The sequence below is a fragment of the Budorcas taxicolor genome, chromosome 10 (assembly GCF_023091745.1).
Source record: "Budorcas taxicolor isolate Tak-1 chromosome 10, Takin1.1, whole genome shotgun sequence".
In the NCBI taxonomy this organism is placed as follows: domain Eukaryota; kingdom Metazoa; phylum Chordata; class Mammalia; order Artiodactyla; family Bovidae; genus Budorcas; species Budorcas taxicolor.
The window spans coordinates 86,971,181-86,992,371 of NC_068919.1; the positions used below are offsets into that span (position 1 = coordinate 86,971,181).

Genomic DNA, 21,191 nt, shown 5'->3' on the forward strand with positions numbered 1-21,191 from the left:
TCTGCATGATTTCCGACTGCGGCTCCCTGTGTGCTCTGGGCAGTGGCGCTCTGCAAGGGAGTTTCTATCGTCACCCACTACCCGCATCTCTGTAGCACTCCTGTCTCCAGATAAGCATCGAGGTATGACGGATGAACGTCACAGGAGATGGTGTGCCAGGGCGGGTCTGCGCAAATCTCACATCTTCCCTGAGGTCTCTCCTGCCTCTAGTGTGTTCTGGGCCTGTAGTAACGCAGTGCTCGCCAGCCTGGCTTTGTAGTGGCCGCAAACTGGAAAGGCCACCAGAGTCACATCGGTCTCCCTTTTCTGGGAATACTCCTTCACACCAGGGGTGGGCGCCTGGTGGTCACACCTGTGCAGTAGGACCCGATTTCCTGGCTCCCAACTGGCTGGCACATGGGTAGGCAACTCTGCCAAAATGAACCCAGTTAACTCTGTCACGCGAGGATTTAAAATTTCATTGGTGAAGGAGTCTGAAGGGCACTGGACCGCCAACATCCTGGGGAAAAGGTCCACAACCAGCTGCAGGGAGTAACTCCCAAGCACTGTGTTATTTCCTGTCATTCCACCTTTTCTGAATGGTTCATCAATGCCTCCCCACCCCCTCCTTTCACTTTTGCTTCTATACTCATCATCCTGACAATAAGTCGCCTTTTTGTCCAGTGAGAGTCAGTTGCTATCAACTGAAAGAAATTTACCAGACACAGATTCTGTGTTAAAAATACTTTAGAACTTTTTTCCTGCACTTACTAGTTTTTTGTATGTTGGCACAGCCTGAAAACTTTTAGGGCTTTAGTAAATTTTAAAAACTGGCTCCCCACATTATCAATTCTGTACATTTGGAATACTGCTTACAATCTTACCTAGGATAAGGGATACCTGGCTTAATATTGTCTAAGTACTTACTTCTCTATATTAAGGGACATCAGGTTCTAACTGCCTGCTGTAAGTAACCTCTCCCCACATTCTCATTAATACGCATGACGATAGACCCCCAAAAAAGGGGGGAAAGTCAGAACTAGCATTTTTTTAAAGGGCAACAAATCAAAATTCAGATACTATTTGCCTGCTAAGTTTGTCTAAACTTCCCATCTTTGCAGCCAAAGATGGAGAAGCTCTATACAGTCAGCAAAAACAAGACCGGGAGCTGACTGTGGCTCAGATCATGAACTGCTTATTGTCAAATTCAGACTTAAATTGAAGAAGGTAGGGAAAACCACTAGACCATTCAGGTATGACCTAAATCAAATCCCTTATGATTATACAGTGGAAGTGAGAAATAGATTTAAGGGACTAGATCTGACAGACAGAGTGCGTGATGAACTATGGACTGAGGTTCATGACACTGTACAGGAGACAGGGATCAAGATCATCCCCATGGAAAAGAAATGCAAAAAAGCAAAATGGCTGTCTGGGGAGGCCTTACAAATAGCTGTGAAAAGAAGAGAAGCGAAAAGCAAAGGAGAAAAGGAAAGATATAAGCATCTGAATGGAGAGTTCCAAAGAATAGCAAGGAGAGATAAGAAAGCCTTCCTCAGCAATCAATACAAAGAAATAGAGGAAAACAACAGAATGGGAAAGACTAGAGATCTCTTCAAGAAAATCAGAGATACCAAGGGAACATTTCATGCAAAGATGGGCTTGATAAAGGACAGAAATGGTATGGACCTAACAGAAGCAGAAGATATTAAGAAGAGGTGGCAAGAATACATAGAACTGTACAAAAAAGATCTTCACGACCAAGATAATCATGATGGTGTGATCACTCACCTAGAGCCAGACATCCTGGAATGTGAAGTCAAGTGGGCCTTAGAAAGCATCACTACAAACAAAGCTAGTGGAGGTGATGGAACTCCAGCTGAGTTCTTTCAAATCCTGAAAGATGATGCTGTGAAAGTGCTGCACTCAATATGCCAGCAAATTTGGAAAACTCAGCAGTGGCCACAGGACTGGAAAAGGTCAGTTTTCATTCCAATCCCAAAGAAAGGCAATGCCAAAGAATGCTCAAACTACCACACACTTGCACTCATCTCACATACTAGTAAAGTAATGCTCAAAATTCACCAAGCCAGGCTTCAGCAATATGTGAACCGCGAACTTCTAGATGTTTAAGCTGGTTTTAGAAAAGGCAGAGGACCCAGAGATCAAATTGCCAACATCCGCTGGATCATCAAAAAAGCAAGAGAGTTCCTGAAAAACATCTATTTCTGCTTTATAGACTATGCCAAAGCCTTTGACTGTGTGGATCACAACAAACTGTGGAAAATTCTGAAAGAGTTTTGAATACCAGACCACCTGACCTGCCTCTTGAGAAACCTATATACAGGTAAGGAAGCAACAGTTAGAACTGGACATGGAACAACAGACTGGTTCCAAATAGGAAAAGGAGTACGTCAAGGCTGTATATTGTCACCCTGCTTATTTAACTTATATGCAGAGTACATCATGAGAAACGCTGGGCTGGAAGAAGCACAAGCTGGAATCAAGATTGCTGGAAGAAATATCAATAACCTCAGATATGCAGATGACACCACCCTTATGGCAGAAAGTGAAGAGGAACTAAAAAGCCTCTTGAGGAAAAGGAAAGAGGAGAGTAAAAAAGTTGGCTTAAAGCTCAACATTCAGAAAACAAAGATCATGGCATCTGGTCCGATCACTTCATGGGAAATAGATGGGGAAACAGTGGAAACAGTGTCAGACTTTATTTTTGGGGGCTCCAAAATCACTGCAGATGGTGATTGCAGCCATGAAATTAAAAGATGCTTACTCCTTGGAAGGAAAGTTATGACCAACCTAGATAGCATATTAAAAAGCAGAGACATTACTTTGCCAACAAAGGTCAGTCTAGTCAAGGCTATGGTTTTTCCAATGGTCATGTATGGATGTGAGAGTTGGACTGTGAAGAAAGCTGAGCACCGAAGAATTGATGGCTTTTGAATTGTGGTGTTGGAGAAGACTCTTGAGAGTCCCTTGGACTGCAAGGAGATCCAACCAGTCCGTTCTAAAGAGATCAGTCCTGGGTGTTCTTTGGAAGGAATGATGCTAAAGCTGAAACTCCAGTACCTTGGCCACCTCATGCAAAGAGCTGACTCATTGGAGAAGACTTTGATGCTGGGAGGGATTGGGGGCAGGAGGAAAAGGGGACGACAGGGGATGAGATGGCCGGATGGCATCACTGACTCGATGGACATGAGTTTGAGTGAACTCCGGGAGTTGGTGATGGACAGGGAGGCCTGGCGTGCTGCAATTCATGGGGTCACAAAGAGTCAGACACAACTGAGCGACTGAACTGAACTGCTTCAGGGAACATGCTCATCACCATTAAATAAGACTAATTTTCCACAGCAGAAAAATCACAAAACAAAGGGCAAGTAATAGGTTATTTAATACAAGATTTCAAGGAAACTGGAAGTGGAGCCTGGGAGCCTTGACGTTAGCAATGAAGTCAAGCCTGGATCTGGAGCTGGGTGAGATCAAGTCGGGCTCACTGGTTGGATAACCTGGCAGCCCCAGCCCAACTACTCAGGGTTATCATCCAGCTATGGTGGGCAACCAGGACCCACAGCCACCCCTTCGCCCCATGGAGCCGACAATGGCCCAGTACCAGGCTCCCTGCCGACCCCTCCCCCACCTTCCCCAAGAGCACCTCCAGCCTCAACAGCACAGGCTGGCTGTGGCCAGACAGCCTACAGCCAGTTTGGCCAAGAAGATGCACAGAATGGGCCAAGCTCCACTGTCCAGATGCATAGGTGCCTACCACGCCAGTCAGCTGGCTTCAGCCCTCTGGCCCTCCCTCCCCCGACAAAGGCACAGGTGACTGCTCACCTGGCGGGAATGCAGACAGGCAAGGCTGTGGCCCTCCCAGTGTGAGGCTAGGCTATGGCCCACCAACATCACTGCCCCTCAGCGTCAGGACAGCTCCCTAACCCTGGTCTGTACGGCTCCTACCCTTAGGGCCACTCTGGGGCCCAGCCTCCCCGGTGATCTGCCCCACCGTGGGCCTCTAGCTCCACACTCCGAGCTGGGCAGAGTCTTGGGGGAGGGGACAGCCAGAGCCAGCCCAGTCATGTGTCCTCCTCCCCTCTTCAAGCTCTGCCCCCAGCATCCAAACGACTGGCCCCCAGGACCACAACCACCCATGCACTCTTCCCAGAAGCTAGGCTACCAGCTGCAACGAAACGGTTCCTGTGGACCAGCCAGGGGCCTCGGGCCAATCATGGAAGTCCCTACCCAGGAGCAGCCACTTTCGTAAGGCAGCCAGGGCTTCCCAACCACTGCCTCCTAAGTGCCTGGACCCTGATGCCATCCCAAGCCCTACTGAGGTTACTGAGGATGACAGGAACAATCAGGGTTCAGCGCCACCTGTTACTGGAGTACGGGGCCAGGTGCTACCCTTAGTCACCACCAACCTCCTGGTGAATGACCAAGGGAACGCAACACCCGAAACATCCGATGCACAACCTACACTATCCCGTGCCCGTCTGACATGGGGAAGGCTCAGGTGCCCCGGAAGCTGTCATCAGGCCGCTGGCAAGGCTGCCCCCAGAGGAGGCTTCACTGTGTATCACTGACCATGGGGAACTGGGCCCTTTGCGCTGCAATCACTGTAAACCACGTGTGTGCCCCTTCATGCAGTTCCTTGAGGGAGGGAAAAGCTTCCAGTGCTGCTTTTGCAGCTGTATCAATGATGTTCCCCAGCCCATCCCAGTGTTCTCAACATCCTGCTCATACCAGCAAATGAGTAGGTGCTTATGATGGTCTTGAGCTATCCCTGGGCTCTTACAAATTCTTGGCCACTGTGGATCACTGCAAGAACAGCAAGTTCCCCAGGACTCTTGTCTTCATCTCCATGACTGGCCTCTCCTATAACGGCACCAGGAGTGGCCTTGTTAGGCTCCTCTGTGAGCAGCTCAAGGTGCTGTTAGACGTTCTGCCTAGGGAGGGAGGGCTTTGTCACCTGTACTAAGGTGCTCCACCTGTACCATGCAGAGAGCTCACTGGCCCAACTACAGATGACGGTTGTATCTGATGTGGGTAACATGCTGGATGGCTTCCTGGTCAATGTCAATGAGTTTGGGCAGTTATCACCAGCTTATTGGATCAGATTCCAGAAAAATCTGCAGACACGAGGGAGACAAGGAACAGTATTTGCTCCAGTTATCCAGGCCAGGATGGAGGCTCTGAAGGCTGTGGAGTGTCCAGGGAAGCTGTTTCTGTTCCACACCTGCCTGCTCACTGCAGAGGCTCCAGGGAGACTGAATAACTGAGATGACAGGAAGCTGATCAGCGTAGACAAGAGGACTCTGTTTCAGCCTCAGGCAGGTGCCTATCAGGTCCTGGCCAAAGAATGTGTGGTCCAAGGCTATGGTGTAGACCTCGCCCTCTTCCGGAGCCTGTGTGTGGATATGGCGATGCTCTCTGCAGTGCCCCAGTTCACCGGTGGCTCTCTGTAACACACCTGCCTTCAGGTGGAGCATGACCAGCCACGGTTCCTTAGCAACCAGAGTCAGGATCTACAGAAGGTCACTGGCTTTGGTGCTGTGCTGCGGGTCCAGACAAGCACTAATGTCCGTGCCACAGATCTCTCTGGGGCTTTCTACACGAGTGACACAACAGATGTGGGGCTGGATGGGGACAAGAAGGTGACTGGGGGGTTAAGCGTAACGTTTGGCTCAACGAGGGGAGTGGAGCCTTGCAGTGTGCTCTGCTCTACCCCGGCTGCGCAGGGCAGCCACGGCTCTGCATCCACAGCCTGGGGCGGGGGGGGCGGGATTCCGAACAGCCCTGTGAAGATTCTTCCTGATGCTCTCATCACTCGGTGTGCCCAGATGTTGGCCTGTTACAGAAAGAACTGTGCGAGCTCCTCCTCCGTAGCACAACTGATCCTTTCCGAGGGCATGAAGCTGCTCCCAGTATACCTGAACTCTGTGTTGAAGAGTGATGTCCTGGAGCTGAGATCACTACTGATGACCATGCTTAAGTCCGACAGCTGGTTACCTCCACGGACGTGGCTGAGACCAATGTCTTCTCCTATCCTCAGCTCCTACTGTTGACAAAGTCTCCCGTTGAGAATACCACTAAACCAGTAGTTGGAGCATCTAGAGTGTCTAAGCAACAGGGGTATGTATTTGCTGGAGAATGAGCTCAACTTCTTCCCTGGTGGGAGCGACTGTCCAGCAGGGTGTTGTCCAGAGCTTCTTCCACATCACCTCCTTCAGTCAGACCACCAGGGGTCGGATGTTCTGCCGGTTTTGGATAATCTGCTGTCCAAGAAGGCGCGAGGCCTCACTGATGGTCTGAGGGCACAGAGATGAAGCTTACCGTGGTGAAATGAGAGGACAAGCTGGAGATGTAGTGCAATACCTCCCGGTGAAAGACGAGAGCCTTGAGTGGGGGAGGATCCCATGGGGACCTTGTCTGTCAACAGGCACAAGCAGGTCTGGACAGCGACGGGGCTAGAGCACACGGGTGAACAGCACGGCGTCCAGGCCAGCCTCCAGAGGGTACCCAGCACAGCAGAGAAACTGGGACAGCTCCACAGCTGGCGAGTCACGCAAGCTGACCTTAAAGGAACGTAAGGGACACCTTCTCTCTGGGCTCAAGTACCCGACCACTCTGTCACGCCCTGCTGTTGGAAGGGGCCCTTATCCCTTTGCATTACCCTCCTGTTCCTGCTAATCCTGTTGTGAGGAATGCAGTTTCTCAGCTCACTGTATGTGATTTGGTGTTCGGGGCTTTGGAGCCACCCAGATCCTTGCAATATTACATGTCCCTTTGGACCAGCCTCTAAGAAGAGAAGGGCAGGTGAGGAGAGTAGGGATCCCAGGGAGAAGGGCTGCTAATTCAGCCGTGTTTCATCAACAACTTGCTATGCTCGGGATAAACACACACACGTGCACAAGAGCAGGGTATAAACCACAGACAGCGGAGAGAAAAGCAGTCAGTCTTTAGGGTCTAGAAGTCAACAGCCAACTCACTCACTGAGGGGCTGATTAGCTTTCTAGCTCTGCTTCTGTGGCTCGTTCTTTCTCCTGCAGTGACTGGTGATCCCTTGGGGGAGAGAGGCGCATTATCAGACGCGAATGGGCCTGGGAACAGAGCTGCAAAGTGTCCTGAGACCCGGGAGAGGTATCAGCCTCCTTTCCAGCTGCAGAGGCCCCAACACTGGACGCTTCTGCAGGGAGCCTAGTCACCAACTTGCAACACCTCATGGAGCCAGCCCACATCTCACTCTGAGCTCCCACTGGAAACACTGCTCTCCAAGCTGGAGGCTGACGAGAAAGCAGAGGTGGCTAGCCTTCCTGCCAGGACACACTTTCTCCCCAGGCCTCAGTACTGACAGAGTGCCTGACGGTTATCTTCCAGCCAGACCTGGCTGGGGCAGGACAAGGGCTAGGCTTGACAGTGACCAGGTTTGCCTGCTCCCAGCCTGGGATACTCCTGCTCTGGACCTCCCATTTCTCTTCATTAGTTTATTTTTCAATGCATCTTCAATTTGTAAAGAAATAAAATTAAGTAGGGAATTCCCTGGTGGTCCAAGGGCCGCAGAGCAGCTAAAAAAATAAAATTAAAAAAAAAAAAAAGATTTTAAGAAAACTGATCGTTTAAAGGAAAAAAAAAAAAAAGACACTCCAGTTAGAGCTTTTCCTCCTACCATACTGTGGAAGAAACAGCTAAGTGGCCCCCTGTATACATTCTCTTTAAATCCCCTTTAGCGATAGACGCTCTTCAGTTTTCTCTGGGTACAAGGCTACCCAGCTACATACCACATTCCCCAATCTCTCTTGCAGCAAAAGACAGCCGTGTGAGGAATTCAGGCCAACAGGAAGTGAACAGAAATGATGGGTATACCAGGGCTGGAGTACGTCCTTTAAAACAGCAAGTGCTGCTTTCCCTCCACTTTTCCACCTCTCTGCCTGTGGCCTAGAATGTGGTGTGGTTGAAGATGTTAACTGAAGACAGCATCCTCAAAGACTGCAAGACAACAAAGAAGATTAGATCTCACACCCTACCTACTCAGGACTACCTATCTCCCGATTTTACAAAGAGATTGTCTCTACCTTATTTATTTAAACGTCACACTTAGAGCAACAAAAACAAAAAAATTAAAAACAACACTGAGACTTTTGCTTCCAAGTTGGAGTTAATAGGTAGAGCCAAGCCATCACTTTCACAGAAAACCTAGATGAAACTATACAGATTACTCAAAACAAGAAGTAGTTTTAAAGATAATGAGAAACTGTTTTCCATGCAAAAAGGACAAGGTGAACTAAGATTCCAGAGAGGGAAGAGCCTTTCCTTAGTGAGCTAAAATCACTGGTCATTTTCTCTCCTCACGGTATTCATAGAATCTGATCATGGGCAGATTGGCTTGCCATGGGCAGAAGAGCTCTACCAAGAAAGAGAAAAACCAACAGAGTTTATAAGAGCTATATAGGTTGGTGTGAAGAGTCCTGGTTATGTGGCCAGTTTTCTGCACAGGACATTTTTCAAGTACTGGAGAAGCTAGGGAGATGACTAGAAAGGTAATGTGAAGTCAACCATAATCTTACGCTTAGGAGGTAAGGTCATACTAGAGGGAGGAGCCTGCAACAAACACACAATGGATCCCATCCTTGAGACACGGTACTCACTAGAGTGAACTGAATCCACCTAAAAACTCTGCCCAGCCCACCAAACTCAAGACCTGGTTAGACGGAGGTGCTCAGGCCCTTCCCATATCTCTAAGAGAGCAAACAGCAAAAGGCAAAAAAAAACTGACTTTAGTCTCTGCCGGTCTTTTATGCATAACATCCAGCAACCAATCAAAACCCCCACTTTCCCAGGAGGCTGGGAGAGAACAGGAGTATGATTGAAAGAGAGAAGGCACAGTACAGAGTAGCTTTATGTTTCAGTACTGCTGGTCTTGGGATATGTGTTTCCCTGGTGGCCCAGTGGTAAAGATTCTGCCTGCTAATGTGGGAGATGTGGGCTGGGAAGGTCTCCTGAAAAAGAAAATGGCAACTCACTCCAGGACTCTCGCCTGGGAAATCCCATGGACAGAAGTGTCTGGAGGGCTAGAGTCCATAGGGTTGCCAAAGAGTAGGACACAACTTAGCGACTAAACCACCACAGCAACACAGTCTTGGGGTGTCTCTCACACCCCAACCTCCCCCTCTAATTTCACATCCCCAGAAGTAGAGAATCCTCCTGTTTAATTTTTTTTAACATTTCTAAAACTGCAAAAATAATTTTTGGACATCAGACTCTTCTATAGGAAGCCAGAGCCCCCTTTCTACCAACGAGCTCAAAAATCATCATGATCATCTCATTCTTTTCACTCATTCAGCAAATATTTCATTTCTATTTATATGTAAAGATTTATACCCTGTATTTGGAGAAGGCAATGGCACCCCACTCCAGTACTCTTGCCTGGAAAATCCCATGGATGGAGGAGCCTGGTGGGCTGCAGTCCATGGGGTCTCGAAGAGTTGGACACGACTGAGCGACTTCACTTTCACTTTTCACTTACTTGCACTGGAGAAGGCAATGGCAACCCACTCCAGTGTTCTTGCCTGGAGAATCCCAGGGACGGGGGAGCCTGGTGGGCTGCCGTCTATGGGGTCGCACAGAGTCGGACACGACTGAAGGGACTTAGCAACAGCAATACCCTGTATTTGACAATGCAAGTGAAAGGTAGGCCTTTTTCAAGTCCTCAAGAATTCTTCAATTTTTAGAGAAAAAGAAGACAAAGATCATCATGATTTTTGAGATAAAAGAGAATAAAGAAGCTTTTTTAAAGGACACTATCTAAAGGGGTTTACATATGAATATGGAGAAGGCAATGGCACCCCACTCCAGTACTCTTGCCTAGAAAATCCCATGGATGGAGGAGCCTGGTGGGCTGCAGTCCATGGGGTCTCGAAGAGTTGGACACGACTGAGCGACTTCACTTTCACTTTTCACTTTCACGCATTGGAGAAGGCAACGGCAACCCACTCCAGTGTTCTTGCCTGGAGAATCCCAGGGACCGGGGGAGCCTGGTGGGCTGCCGTCTATGGGGTCGCAAAGAGCCGGACACGACTGAAGCAACTTAGCAGTAGCAGCAGTATGCAGAATGAAAACTGCACACAAAGTGAGGAGCATTTTGAGTACAAGTATTTCTTAAGTTGTCTCACTTTTCCTCTTCACGTGACTAACGACAAAACCAAGGAAGATTTAAGCAATCTGTCCAGTCACAGGAAAGCTGGATTGAAAGTCAAGATGAGAATGCAAGTTTCTACATTTTCCACCTACTGCCATTTCTTAGTCATAGTGCCTGGTGGCCCAGATGGTAAAGAATCTGCCTGCAATGCAGGAGACCCAGGTCCAAACCGTGGGCTGGAAAGATTCCCCTTGAGAAGGAAATGGCCACCCACTCACTCCAGTATTCTTGCCTGGAGAATTCCATGGGCAGAGGAGCCTGGTGAGCGAAAGTCCATGGGATCCCAAAGAGTTGGCCACAACTGAGCGACTAACTCTTTCACTTTCAGTCATATTCCTGAGATATTCTATGAATCAATTTTACTTTTAATTATTTCATAGATAATATAACTTAATCTGATTGTTTAAAAATTATCAGTGGCTTAAAATGAGACTTTCACTTTAAACTCAACCTTTGTGCTCATTTTTTGCTATTCATATAATTAGCTATTTTTGCTATTCATATTATCAGCTATACATGAATTGAGACAGAGGCTGAGTTTCATTTCCCCTACTAAGAAAATGTCTGTTTCTAGGAAACCAGAACTAACATTAATTAACTTAGCTATCTTGAAAATAACCTGCTTCCTTTTCCTACGTACAAACCACGCCTGTACAAGAGGCAATAAAGATATCACCCTTTAGTGTGTACAGCAGAGGTCTCTAACGGGTACTTCTATCACAATCATGTGTCCGTTTTAACACTGGTTTGTCTTTTTCGGCCATGCTGCGTGGTGGGATTGAACCCAGGCCATGACAGTGAAGATGCCAAGTCCTAAGCACTGGATCACCAGGGAACTTCCTTGGGTTGTCTTTTTATTGTTGAGTTAGAAGAGTGCTTTATACATCCTAGACAACAGGCCTCTTATCTGCTATATGATTTGATTTTCAAATACTTTCTCCCATTCTATGGATTCTCATTTCACTTTCTTCATGGTCTCCTTTGAAATACAGTTCTCAATGTTGATCCAGGACAATTGATTTTTTTTTCCCTTTGGTTGCTGATACTTTTGGAGTCATGGACAAAAAAATAAACCATGGCCTGATCAAAGTCTACAAAGGTTTATCCCTATGTTTTTTCCTAAGGATTTTGTAGTTGTAACTCTTACATTTAGGTCTTTGATCTTTTGCATGTGCCAGTTGACCCCACAACACTTTTTAAAAAGGTCATTCTCTCTCCCGTTGAATTATCTACTCTTGTAGAAAAATCAGTTGACCACAAATGTAAGGGTTTTAGTTCTGCCCCAATCTGAGACCCCTGCATTGGCAGTGCAGTCTTAGCTACTGGAATATCAGGGAAGTCCCTACAGTAAGTTTTAAAATTGGAAAGGGTGAGTCCTCCAACTTTGTTCTTCTTTTTCAAGACTTTGTCTATTCTGGGTCCTTTATGTTTTCATATGAATTTTAGGACTAGATTTAACTATTACCAAAAAATCCAGCTGATATTTTGATAGGAGTTGCACTGAATTTGTCAGAGAAGGCAACGGCACCCCACTCCAGTACTCTTGCCTGGAAAATCCCATGGACAGAGGAGCCTGGTGGGCTGTAGTCCACGGGGTCGCTAAGAGTCAGTCATGACTGAGTGACTTCACTTTCACTCTTCACTTTCATGCACTGGAGAAGGAAATGGCAACCCACTCCAGTGTTCTTGCCTGGAGAATCCCAGGGATGGGGGAGCCTGGTGGGCTGCCGTCTATGGGGTCACACAGAGTTGGACACGACTGAAGCGACTTAGCAGCAGCAGCAGCACTGAATTTGCAGACCAATCTTAAGTCTTTCAATCCCTTAACGTTTGGATGTCTTTGCACTTATTGAGACCTTTGATTTATTTCAGAATGCTTTTGTAGTTTTCAGTATCCAAGTCCTACAATTTTTCTGTTGCATTTTTCCTAAACATTTAATTCTGTTTGATGCTGTGTGCAAAAGCTGTCCTTTACTGGCTTTACGGAAACGAATGCAAACTGGCTGCCCTTCCAGTTTGTGCTCACCACAAAGGCAGAGGGGAGGGCACAGGCCCAGAACATGTCAGAGGTGGAACAGAGCTCAGAAGAAAATGCAGAACTCGGGGCAGACCTGCACTGGCACACAGGTCTCCTGCAACATCCACCTGTCGTACCTTGGTGCTTATCTAAGAGGCAGGAAAGTGCTGCAGAGAAGTGCTGCAGGGCGGTGAGAGACAATGATGCCTCCTGTGCAGAGCATCCCTGCCCAGAGCACACCAGGTGTGGCGGACGGAAACCAGGCCGCTGTGTGCACTTGGAGGCCTGCATTTCTGAATTATCAATGGGAATATGGTAACACCAAAATGTAGATTTATTTTACGGCTGGCTTTGGAAGCACTTCTTAGTCCATTCCATATGAGGTAACTTCACAAAAAATCAGGAACTTATCCTGATGGCAAGGAAAAAAATGTGGATTCCCTTCTTTCCTAAATGTGCCTGCCAAAAGAAAGAGGACACTTCTGGAAATATATGTTCAGAGTGAGGCACAGCTTGTGTGATGGGAGTAAAGCTCCAAACTATTTTTTCTAGTATGTGTGGTAGGCAGTAGTGAGAGGCTAGCTCATTTCAGGAAAAATCCAAAGAAAGATTAGCCTCTATAACCAACTCTCAAGAGATGAAATCTATTGTCATTCCTAATACCCAAAGTCCTCAAAAACTAATTTAAGTTGTGAATTGTCAAATCCAGTGACATGACAGATGAAGACAAACCTGAATACAATCTGGTCTTGTTAACTTACTACCTGGGCCAGTTATTTAAATAGTCTGGAATTCAGTCTTACTTGTAAAATGGAGATAATATTCACTTACCCAAGCTCTTGTGAAGATCAGATAGGTAAAAAAGCTGGGAGAGGCTCTGACCACAGTAAATGGTACCTATTACTATCACTTTAAATTTTTTTTTAATTTACTTTTGGCTGTGCTGGGTCTTTGCTGCCGCACGGGCTCTTCTCTAGGCGTGGCAAGCGGGGCTCCTGGTCACTGCGGCGCGCTTGTCGCAGAGCGCTGGCTCTACAGCCCGCAGGCTTCCGCAGCTGTGGCTCCCGGGCTCTAGAGCACGGGCTCAGCAGCAGCTGTGGCGCATGGAAGCTTAGTTGCTTCTCAACATGTGGGATCTTCCCGGACCAGGGATCAAACCTGTGTCTCCTGCATCGGCAGGCGGACTCTGCAACGGTGAGCCACCAGGGAAGCCCCCTTATGGCTATTATTATCCCTTACCCCTCCTTACTGAAACACCTTCCATTTCCTTGGGCTTTCTCACACCACTTCCCAATACTTCTCTTCTTTCCCAGTCAACCTTCTTCAACAGTGGTGCGTGTGTGCACGTGTATCTTCTCCCAAGAACACTAGGATTCCCCAATATTACATCCTTTGTGCCTCCTCTGCTTGCTTAATGCCCTTTTTATCTACTTTACCAACTTCCATGGCTTCAGCCACCACCCCTTCATTCCTTCAACTAAGATCTCCTTAGCTCCTATCACCAGGCACAATTCAAACAGTAAAATTCAGATGTTTGCTGAAGGGGCTTACTTATTAAGCTGAAAGAGGCTTATTATTTAGAATAATTCAAAACCACCACACTGGACTGGTCAGTACTTTATCTGTAGTTTCTAAAGTTTTCCAAATCATAAAAATTGTTGAATATTTTCCCCAACCTCGACGTGTAGAGGAACACCGGATCACATGCATAGTCTCAGTATAACTGCATACTTATTACTCTACTTAGAAATATCAGAAAACAGCAGACTAATTTACAACAGATCACATTCGAAAATGAGCCCCCAACACAGGGTCCCAGCCCTTTAGGGTCTTATAGTACACATGTATTATTTCTACAGTCAGAAGGAAAAACTATTTTAAAACAAAAGGAAAAATCGCCACTTTAATCTTCATAATGGGTCTTGAAGGTAGTCTTGAAGACAACAAACGTTATGATAAATTTTCTGAGCTTGAATCAGGCAATAGCAAAGGGTTTACTTGCTTAATTCACATTAAGTCACAAATTATAAATTATATTATAGAAGTCTTCTTAGAAGCAATTCAGAAGGCAACTGGCTTTTGAGGCCACAAACCATGTATTTAATCAAGTAAGGCACACCCACTCAGAATGCAAACACAGCCTCTACCCATCCCTCTCAATTGCCTATTCTGCCAATAAACACTGCTTCTTTCTTTCAAAAATGGAATCTAATTGAATCTCAACCAATTAACTACTTGTCAGAACACTATGAAGTTTCTAGGCCACCTAGGCCAACCTTAAAAAATGGGCAAGCCTGCCTGCCCTGAATACACAAGTTCTAAGATACTATATTAAGAATACAGTGGGGTGAGGGGTGGGGGGGCGAGGGAGAAGAATACAGTGATTTATATGTTAAATACTGGTCTCATTTCCCAAGAATTTTTATTAACGAGAATTCCTGAGTTCCTCAAATGACTCTGGGATCTTTCAGATCCAACTAGTAAGACTTGAAATGTTCTTCCTCTTGGAACAAAAAGCACTTGAAACATCTAATCCCATGAGTTGTAAACAGTTACAACATTATTTCTGCAAAGCTTTGATGTCTTCTGATGTCTCATCAGGCCCTGTGAAACCTAAGCAGGTATGTTTACCATTCTAGCTACTCCTCCAGTTCCTGTGTCATGACCCAGCTTCTTTTCCCAGGTACTGTTTCCTCTCAGTGGAAACAAAAGCTAGCAGCTACTTAGTAAACCACCTTTCATTAGTTATTCATTTGCCTTCTGCGAAGTAGCAAAGCCAGTACTTTGTTCTTTCTACTTTATCTTATTACTGAAATAAGAACATAACTTGTGTGCCAATTCCTTACGATCAAATCTTATTTACTGGGGTAGCTAGAAGGCTGTCATTCTTCTAATTATCTCATAAAACTATTCCTAAAGGACTGGTGATGGACAGGGAGGCCTAGCATGCTGCAGTTCATGCAGTCACAAAGAGTCGGACACGACTGAGCTACTGAACTGATACTGAATGGGAAAAAACCTTACATTCAAACTCTCTCAAAGGCACATCATTTTTGTCTTCTATATTGTTAACTAATTTAGGAAAGTTAAATGTGTAAACAAATCTCAAAAGTTCTTCAAAGAAATGGAAGACAGAAAAAATGTAATGTTAACAAGGAGCTTTAAAAGTAGAAACCAACAGTACTATATTTCAGGTGCAACCAAAATATGGCATTTATTTAACCAAATGTTAAATCCACAGTAATAAACTCTTGGTAATTAAGATCGCTGAATACTCCAAATTGCTGCTAAGAAAATTTCCTGCAAAACCTCTAGAGGTCTTTAAAAATAGGATAGAATCACCTATCAAGATTAGTTTTAATCATATAGTTTTAATAAAGTCCTACAAATAGATAAAGGGACTGAATTACATAAACCCCTAAGGTTCCTTCCAGCTCTTAATTCTGCCAAAGCTTTCAATTCTAACTCTTTCAAAGCTTCCCTAATGCTAACTGCCACCTTTTACCTCAAAAATCTTGACTCTCTTCTCTCACTCCCTCTGAATGGCAGAGAAGAAAAATTACCGCTTCTCTTCCTTGTGAAAACTCTATCTACCATCGTCATTAAAAAACAGTAATGTCTACACGTTTAAGGATGGCTATTGTACAGGAAAAAACCCTGATTTTCCTGTGATCTCTCTCCTTAATTCTCACACTGCCATACCACTAACACTTCTGACCACATGTGTGTGCGGGGGGCGGGGGGGACCAGTGGGGAGGGGGGCTGCTACATACCACCAAGCAATACTGTGACACAGATGGGTGTCCTTCAATTTTTTTCCTTTTTTAAAAAAACAAGAATATCGCTAATTTACAATGCTGTTAGTTTCAAGTGTAGGAGTCCTACAATTTAACTCGCTTCTACACTGCCAGGAGACAACATCAGATCCCACAGGGAAGAGTTTGGTCCCACAAGCCTGCCCTGCTCCACCCCCAACTTCTCATGCTAGGATCAAGTCCAGGCTATCACCTGTGCTTCTGACCACTCATAGGCTCTGGGGACCCCTTCCTGGTGTCTGGTTAATTTACTAGAGCAGCTTACAGATCCCAGGAAGACTCTTTCCTTACTGTTCAGCAGTGTGTTATAAAAGGAGATGATAACAATGCTGGCAAGGAATGTGGGGAGGGGCACAAAGCTTCCAGGTGCGCTGCTGTCCCAGCCCCTCCATGTGGTCAGCAACCCAGCAGCTCTCTGAACCCAGTCCTCTCTGGACTTTTATGCAGGCATCATCACGCAGGCATGATTGATCATTAACTCCATTTCCAGCCTCTCTCCCCTATCTGGAGAACTGGGGGTGGGGCTGAGAATTCCAAGCTTCTTTTCTTGTTTTATTATTTCTGGCTGCATCGGGTCTTAAGTCGTGGCAGTGGCGTTCGGACCCCGTCGCAGCGCCGGGACTCAGACACTCCGTTGCATGTAGCATCTTAGTTCCCCGACTAGGGACGGAACCCGTGTCCCGTGCATTACAAGGCAGACGCTTAACCACTGGACCACCAGGGAAGTCCCAAATCCCAAGCTTCTAATCATGACTTGGTCTTTTTGGTGAGCGGGGCTCCCATTCAGGAGCCGAATGAGAGTCAGCACATTAGAACAAAAGATGTTTCTATTATCCAGGAAATGTGAAACTGAGTCAGAAACTGGAGGTCAAAGACCAAATATTAGAACAAAAGATGCTCCCAGGATTTTTATCACTTAGGAAATTACACAGGAGTGGGTGTGGATATATACATATTTTTCTCCTATAAATCTCACAGCTATTGTAAAAGAAAAAAAAAAAAAAAACAGAAAATAACAAGTGTTGGTGAGCATGTGGAGAAACTAGAACCCTTGTGTGCTATTGATGGAAAGGTAAAGTGGTACAGCCACTGTGTCAAACAGCATGTTTCCTCCAAAAAATTAAACATACCATATGATCCAACAATTTCACGTCTACATATATACCTGAAAGAACTGCAAGCACGGTTTAAGAGTTATTGGCTGACAGTGGCATTATTCACAACTGAAACTTGGAGGCAACCTGAGTGTACGCTGACAGATGTACGGCTATGCAAAACGCGGTATATATACACACAACCGAATATTATTTGGGCTTTAAAAAGGAACAAAATTCTGATACATGCTACAACATACGTGAATCATGAGGATGCTATGCTAAAAAAAAAAAAAGTCAGTCACCAAAAGACAAAAAAGCGGAACGTGGAAGGGCAGTTACCAGGGACTGGAAGGGGGAGAGAATGTGGAGATACTGTTCAATGGCTACAGAGTTTCAGATTTACATGATGAAAAGAGTTATGGAGCTGGATGGTGTGGATGGCTGCATGACACTGTGAATGTATTTAAGTCCACTGAAGTGGACACTTACAAATGGTTAAGATGGTAAATTTTATGATATGTGTATTTTACCACAGTAAAAAAAAAAATTGGAAAACAGAACACAAAACCAAACAATAATATCTGATTGTTTCATATTGCCCTTTCTACCACAGCATCTATTGATATTTACTCAAACTCTAAACCCAAATCCAACGAAGAGGCCAGCATACACATTCACCCCTTCAAACACAGAAACGTAGACTCCTGAGAGCGTAGAGGGATCTTAGAAGTTTCTAACTTCTCTTCTGTTCGTTAAAAGACAAAGGGGGGACGTCCCTGAGGGTCCAGTGGTTTAGAGTCCATGCTTCCAATGCAGGGGGCTCAGGTCGATTCCTGGTCAGGGAACTAAGATTCCACATGACTCGGGGCATGGCCAAAACACAAAAAAGTGGAATATGTGAGCAAATGAACTTATATCTCAGATTTAAAAACCACATTACATTCTCTTTTTAGTAAAAGCAAGACACAAGTCTGTGTACTTAACACCTTAGATGTATTTTTATGGCATAATTTGCCATATTTCCCCCAGAAACTGGGGGAAAATACACAGAGCAATAGCGTGCTCTGGTGCACCACAGCACATCCCTTCAGTTAAAACAAACACAACTCTGCTGCTGCTGCTGCTAAGTCGCTTCAGTCCGACTCTGTGCGACCCCATCGACGGCAGCCTACCAGGCTCCTCCGTCCATGGGATTTTCCAGGCAAGAGTACTGGAGTGGGGTGCCATTGCCTTCTCCAACTCTAAAAAATATTTTAAAGATATTCTTGCTCTCATGAAATTTCTTTTGCTTAAGAAAAGAGAAAGTGGGAAAAACAACATCCCACAGCCAAGTCCTCCTATTAGTATAAAAGTTAATACCTAAAGTCTTTGTCTTAAAAAAAAAAAAAAAAACCCTCATGAGAAATTGTTTTCTAGAAGGGATAGTGTGGCCCCTAATATTCTTTGGGCACTCCACCAAACCATTCTTCCAAATGCCACCTGTGTGTTTTGAGTGAAATTTTTCACTAAGATATATTAGAAAGAGTCAAGTTTTCCAATTATATAGATTTTTAAATTTCATTTCAGCAGCTTAATATTTCTTCAGTGTATCAGTCAGCAATCTCTGAAGAAATGTCATGCCCACCAGTGCTAAAGAATTCAGGATTATGGGACAGAGAAATCTTATTTACTATGAATACTAACTCCGAACACAAGTATGTTAAGCGAAAAGAGCACTTAAACACAAAGCACCTCTAACGTGTGAACACCTTTCTCTTGATTTCCTCCTCACTCTTAAATATCATAATGCACCCTGCAATGTATTTTGCGATTTCCACCATTAGGTTTCCCTGTTACAGTCTCTACCACAACAATTTTAACTTATTAGCCATTGCTAGGAAAACAACTTTTTCAATGTGCTTATAATGAGCTGATTCTTATCACTTCCTGTCTCACACAATTATTTCTTCAAAAATGGAAACAAAAATTTTTGAGTCTGTGTATTATGTTGTCTTATGCCTTAAAACTTCAGGGGAGGCCAAGACTCTTTTAAGTATTTCCCCTCTAACTGTTACAGACTTAACATCTCAAGAAGACCCGGAGAAACACCTATTTTCTGTTTCACGCCAGATAGTATCAGACCTATCTACTGTATTTACTGACTGGGGGAGAAGGCTGGCACATATGTATGGTAATACCAAATTACATTACAACAGTCACACTTCCTGCTATGGGGAACAGACTATTTCCGAAAAAAAAAAAAAAGATTTCCTTAATTTCTTAATGAGATTTATCAGTATTAAAGTCAACTGCAAATATCACAACACTCTTCCGCCAACACTGACCTTTCATCTTTTTAACCAGCTTCAAAAACACATTTCAGAATACCTGTCAGTCCACAGAACTGGAAAGTTGACAGTCACTACTGCTCTGAATTCAGAACTTTTCAAAATATTTCAGAAATGCCAGGGCTTGGTTGGTGACTCAGCCTTGGTGAATTAGTAGACAGACTCATTGCAAGTTGTGCGTTTGGCCTCAGTCTCGTCTGAGTCTTTGCGACCCCATGGACTGTTAGCCCTCCTGGCTCCTCTGTCCAAGAGACTATCTTGGCAAGAATATTGGCGTTGGTTGCCATTTCCTTCTCCAGGGGATCTTCCCAACCCAGGGATGGACCCCGTGTCTCCTGCATTGGCAGGTGGATTCTTTACTGCTGACCCACCTGGACTTCCCTCATCACAAGTCATCACCAGGCTAAAAAATTCCCGTGCGTGATAGCACTCCTGCAAGGGGTCAAAAGGACCACCTGATTCAACCTGGAGCCCGGGATGGTGCGGGGGGCGGGGGTGGGGGTGGAGATTCTCACCGAGGACCAAGACCATCGTGCTTTTAGGACCAAGACCAAAGTGCTATTAAGCCTCTGGACTGGGTTCACTGCCAGGTTTGTGGTCCAAAGTCTTGCTTTGCAGAAAGGGGTAAGAAATAGATTGGGTGCGTTTCCAACTGGTACCACCTCGTAACTTTTCTTTGCCTCCTGAGGATTCTAAATGTGGTTTTCCCTGGAGGGCTTCAGAGCTTGTAGGAGGAAGCAAAACCACCTGAAAGGGCTAGGGGAGGGAGCCTCCGGAGGGGGAAAAAAACAAAAAACAAAAAACAAAAAAACCAAGAGCCCACGAGTGGACCCTCCCGGGCTCCGAGGGGCAGGGGGGCACTCCCTGCCTCCCCAAGGCGGCAGCACCCACTTCTGGCGGGATCGGGTAGCAGAAGCAGAGCCAGACCTCCCGGGTGGGGTGGGGTGAGGTGGGGGAAAGACCTCAGGCGCAGAGAGATAGGGGAGCCCCAGCGGCCGCCCTTGAGCCTCCCGGCCGCGGGAAGGCCGGGTCAGCGCCAGGACGCGGCCGCCGGCACCCCTGAGCCCCGCGGCCGGTCACTGCGACCTCCCCGCCGCCTCTCCTCATGGGCGCCGGCTCGCGGGCACCGAGCCCCCCGGTCCCCGGCCGCCCGGTCCCTCCGTACCTGGCCGGCAGCGGCTGCGGCGGCCGCGGCGCTGCTCCTCACGTATCCGTTCCGCACCTCCCCGTTCGCCACACAGCTGTTCGCCCGCACCGGGCGACGGGAGCAGCAGCAGCCTCCGGGATCCGGCCGCATCGTCCCGGCGGCACCCAGGCGGCCACAGGCAGACGCTCTCTGTAGGCGGCGGCCGAGGGAGCTGCGGCCCCGAAGTCCCGCTCCGCGCCCCTCCCGCCTCCCCGAAACCGGAAATGGCTGCACGCCGCCGCCGCTTCCCTGCGGGGCCGTCACGCGGGGGCGGGGCCCGCTCCCGCCGAAGCCTGCGGCGCGCCCAAGGCGGGGCCCCGGGGAGCCCGAGACCCGGCGGGGGGGAGCGCGCAGGAGTGGCGTGCGCCTAAGGGGGCCGCTGGCCAATCAGGAGCGGGGGAGGAGGCGGACCCTCTCTCCTCCTGGCCAATCACGGGCTAGAACGACGCGGTTCCGCGGGTGTGTCGGGAGGGTTTGTTAGAGGGGGACAGCTTGGACCTGGGAGCTGGGTCTCTAGAGCGGGTTCCCGGTTCTCTTGGACTGGTGGCGCCTTCCTTGCCTTTGTC

The 21,191-nt window shown here is 46.7% G+C and overlaps 1 protein-coding gene across 1 annotated transcript in view; it reads right to left on the bottom strand.

The window, feature by feature from the left end:
- SPTLC2 (serine palmitoyltransferase long chain base subunit 2) overlaps positions 1-20,792 on the bottom strand; it is a 102,893-nt gene extending 82,101 nt beyond the window's left edge. Inside the window, exon 1 of the mRNA XM_052646780.1 lies at positions 20,605-20,792. Coding sequence (XP_052502740.1) covers positions 20,605-20,736 — 132 coding nt within the window. The 5' untranslated portion in view covers positions 20,737-20,792. The remainder of the gene's footprint in view (positions 1-20,604) is intronic.
- Positions 20,793-21,191: the final 399 nt, after the last annotated feature.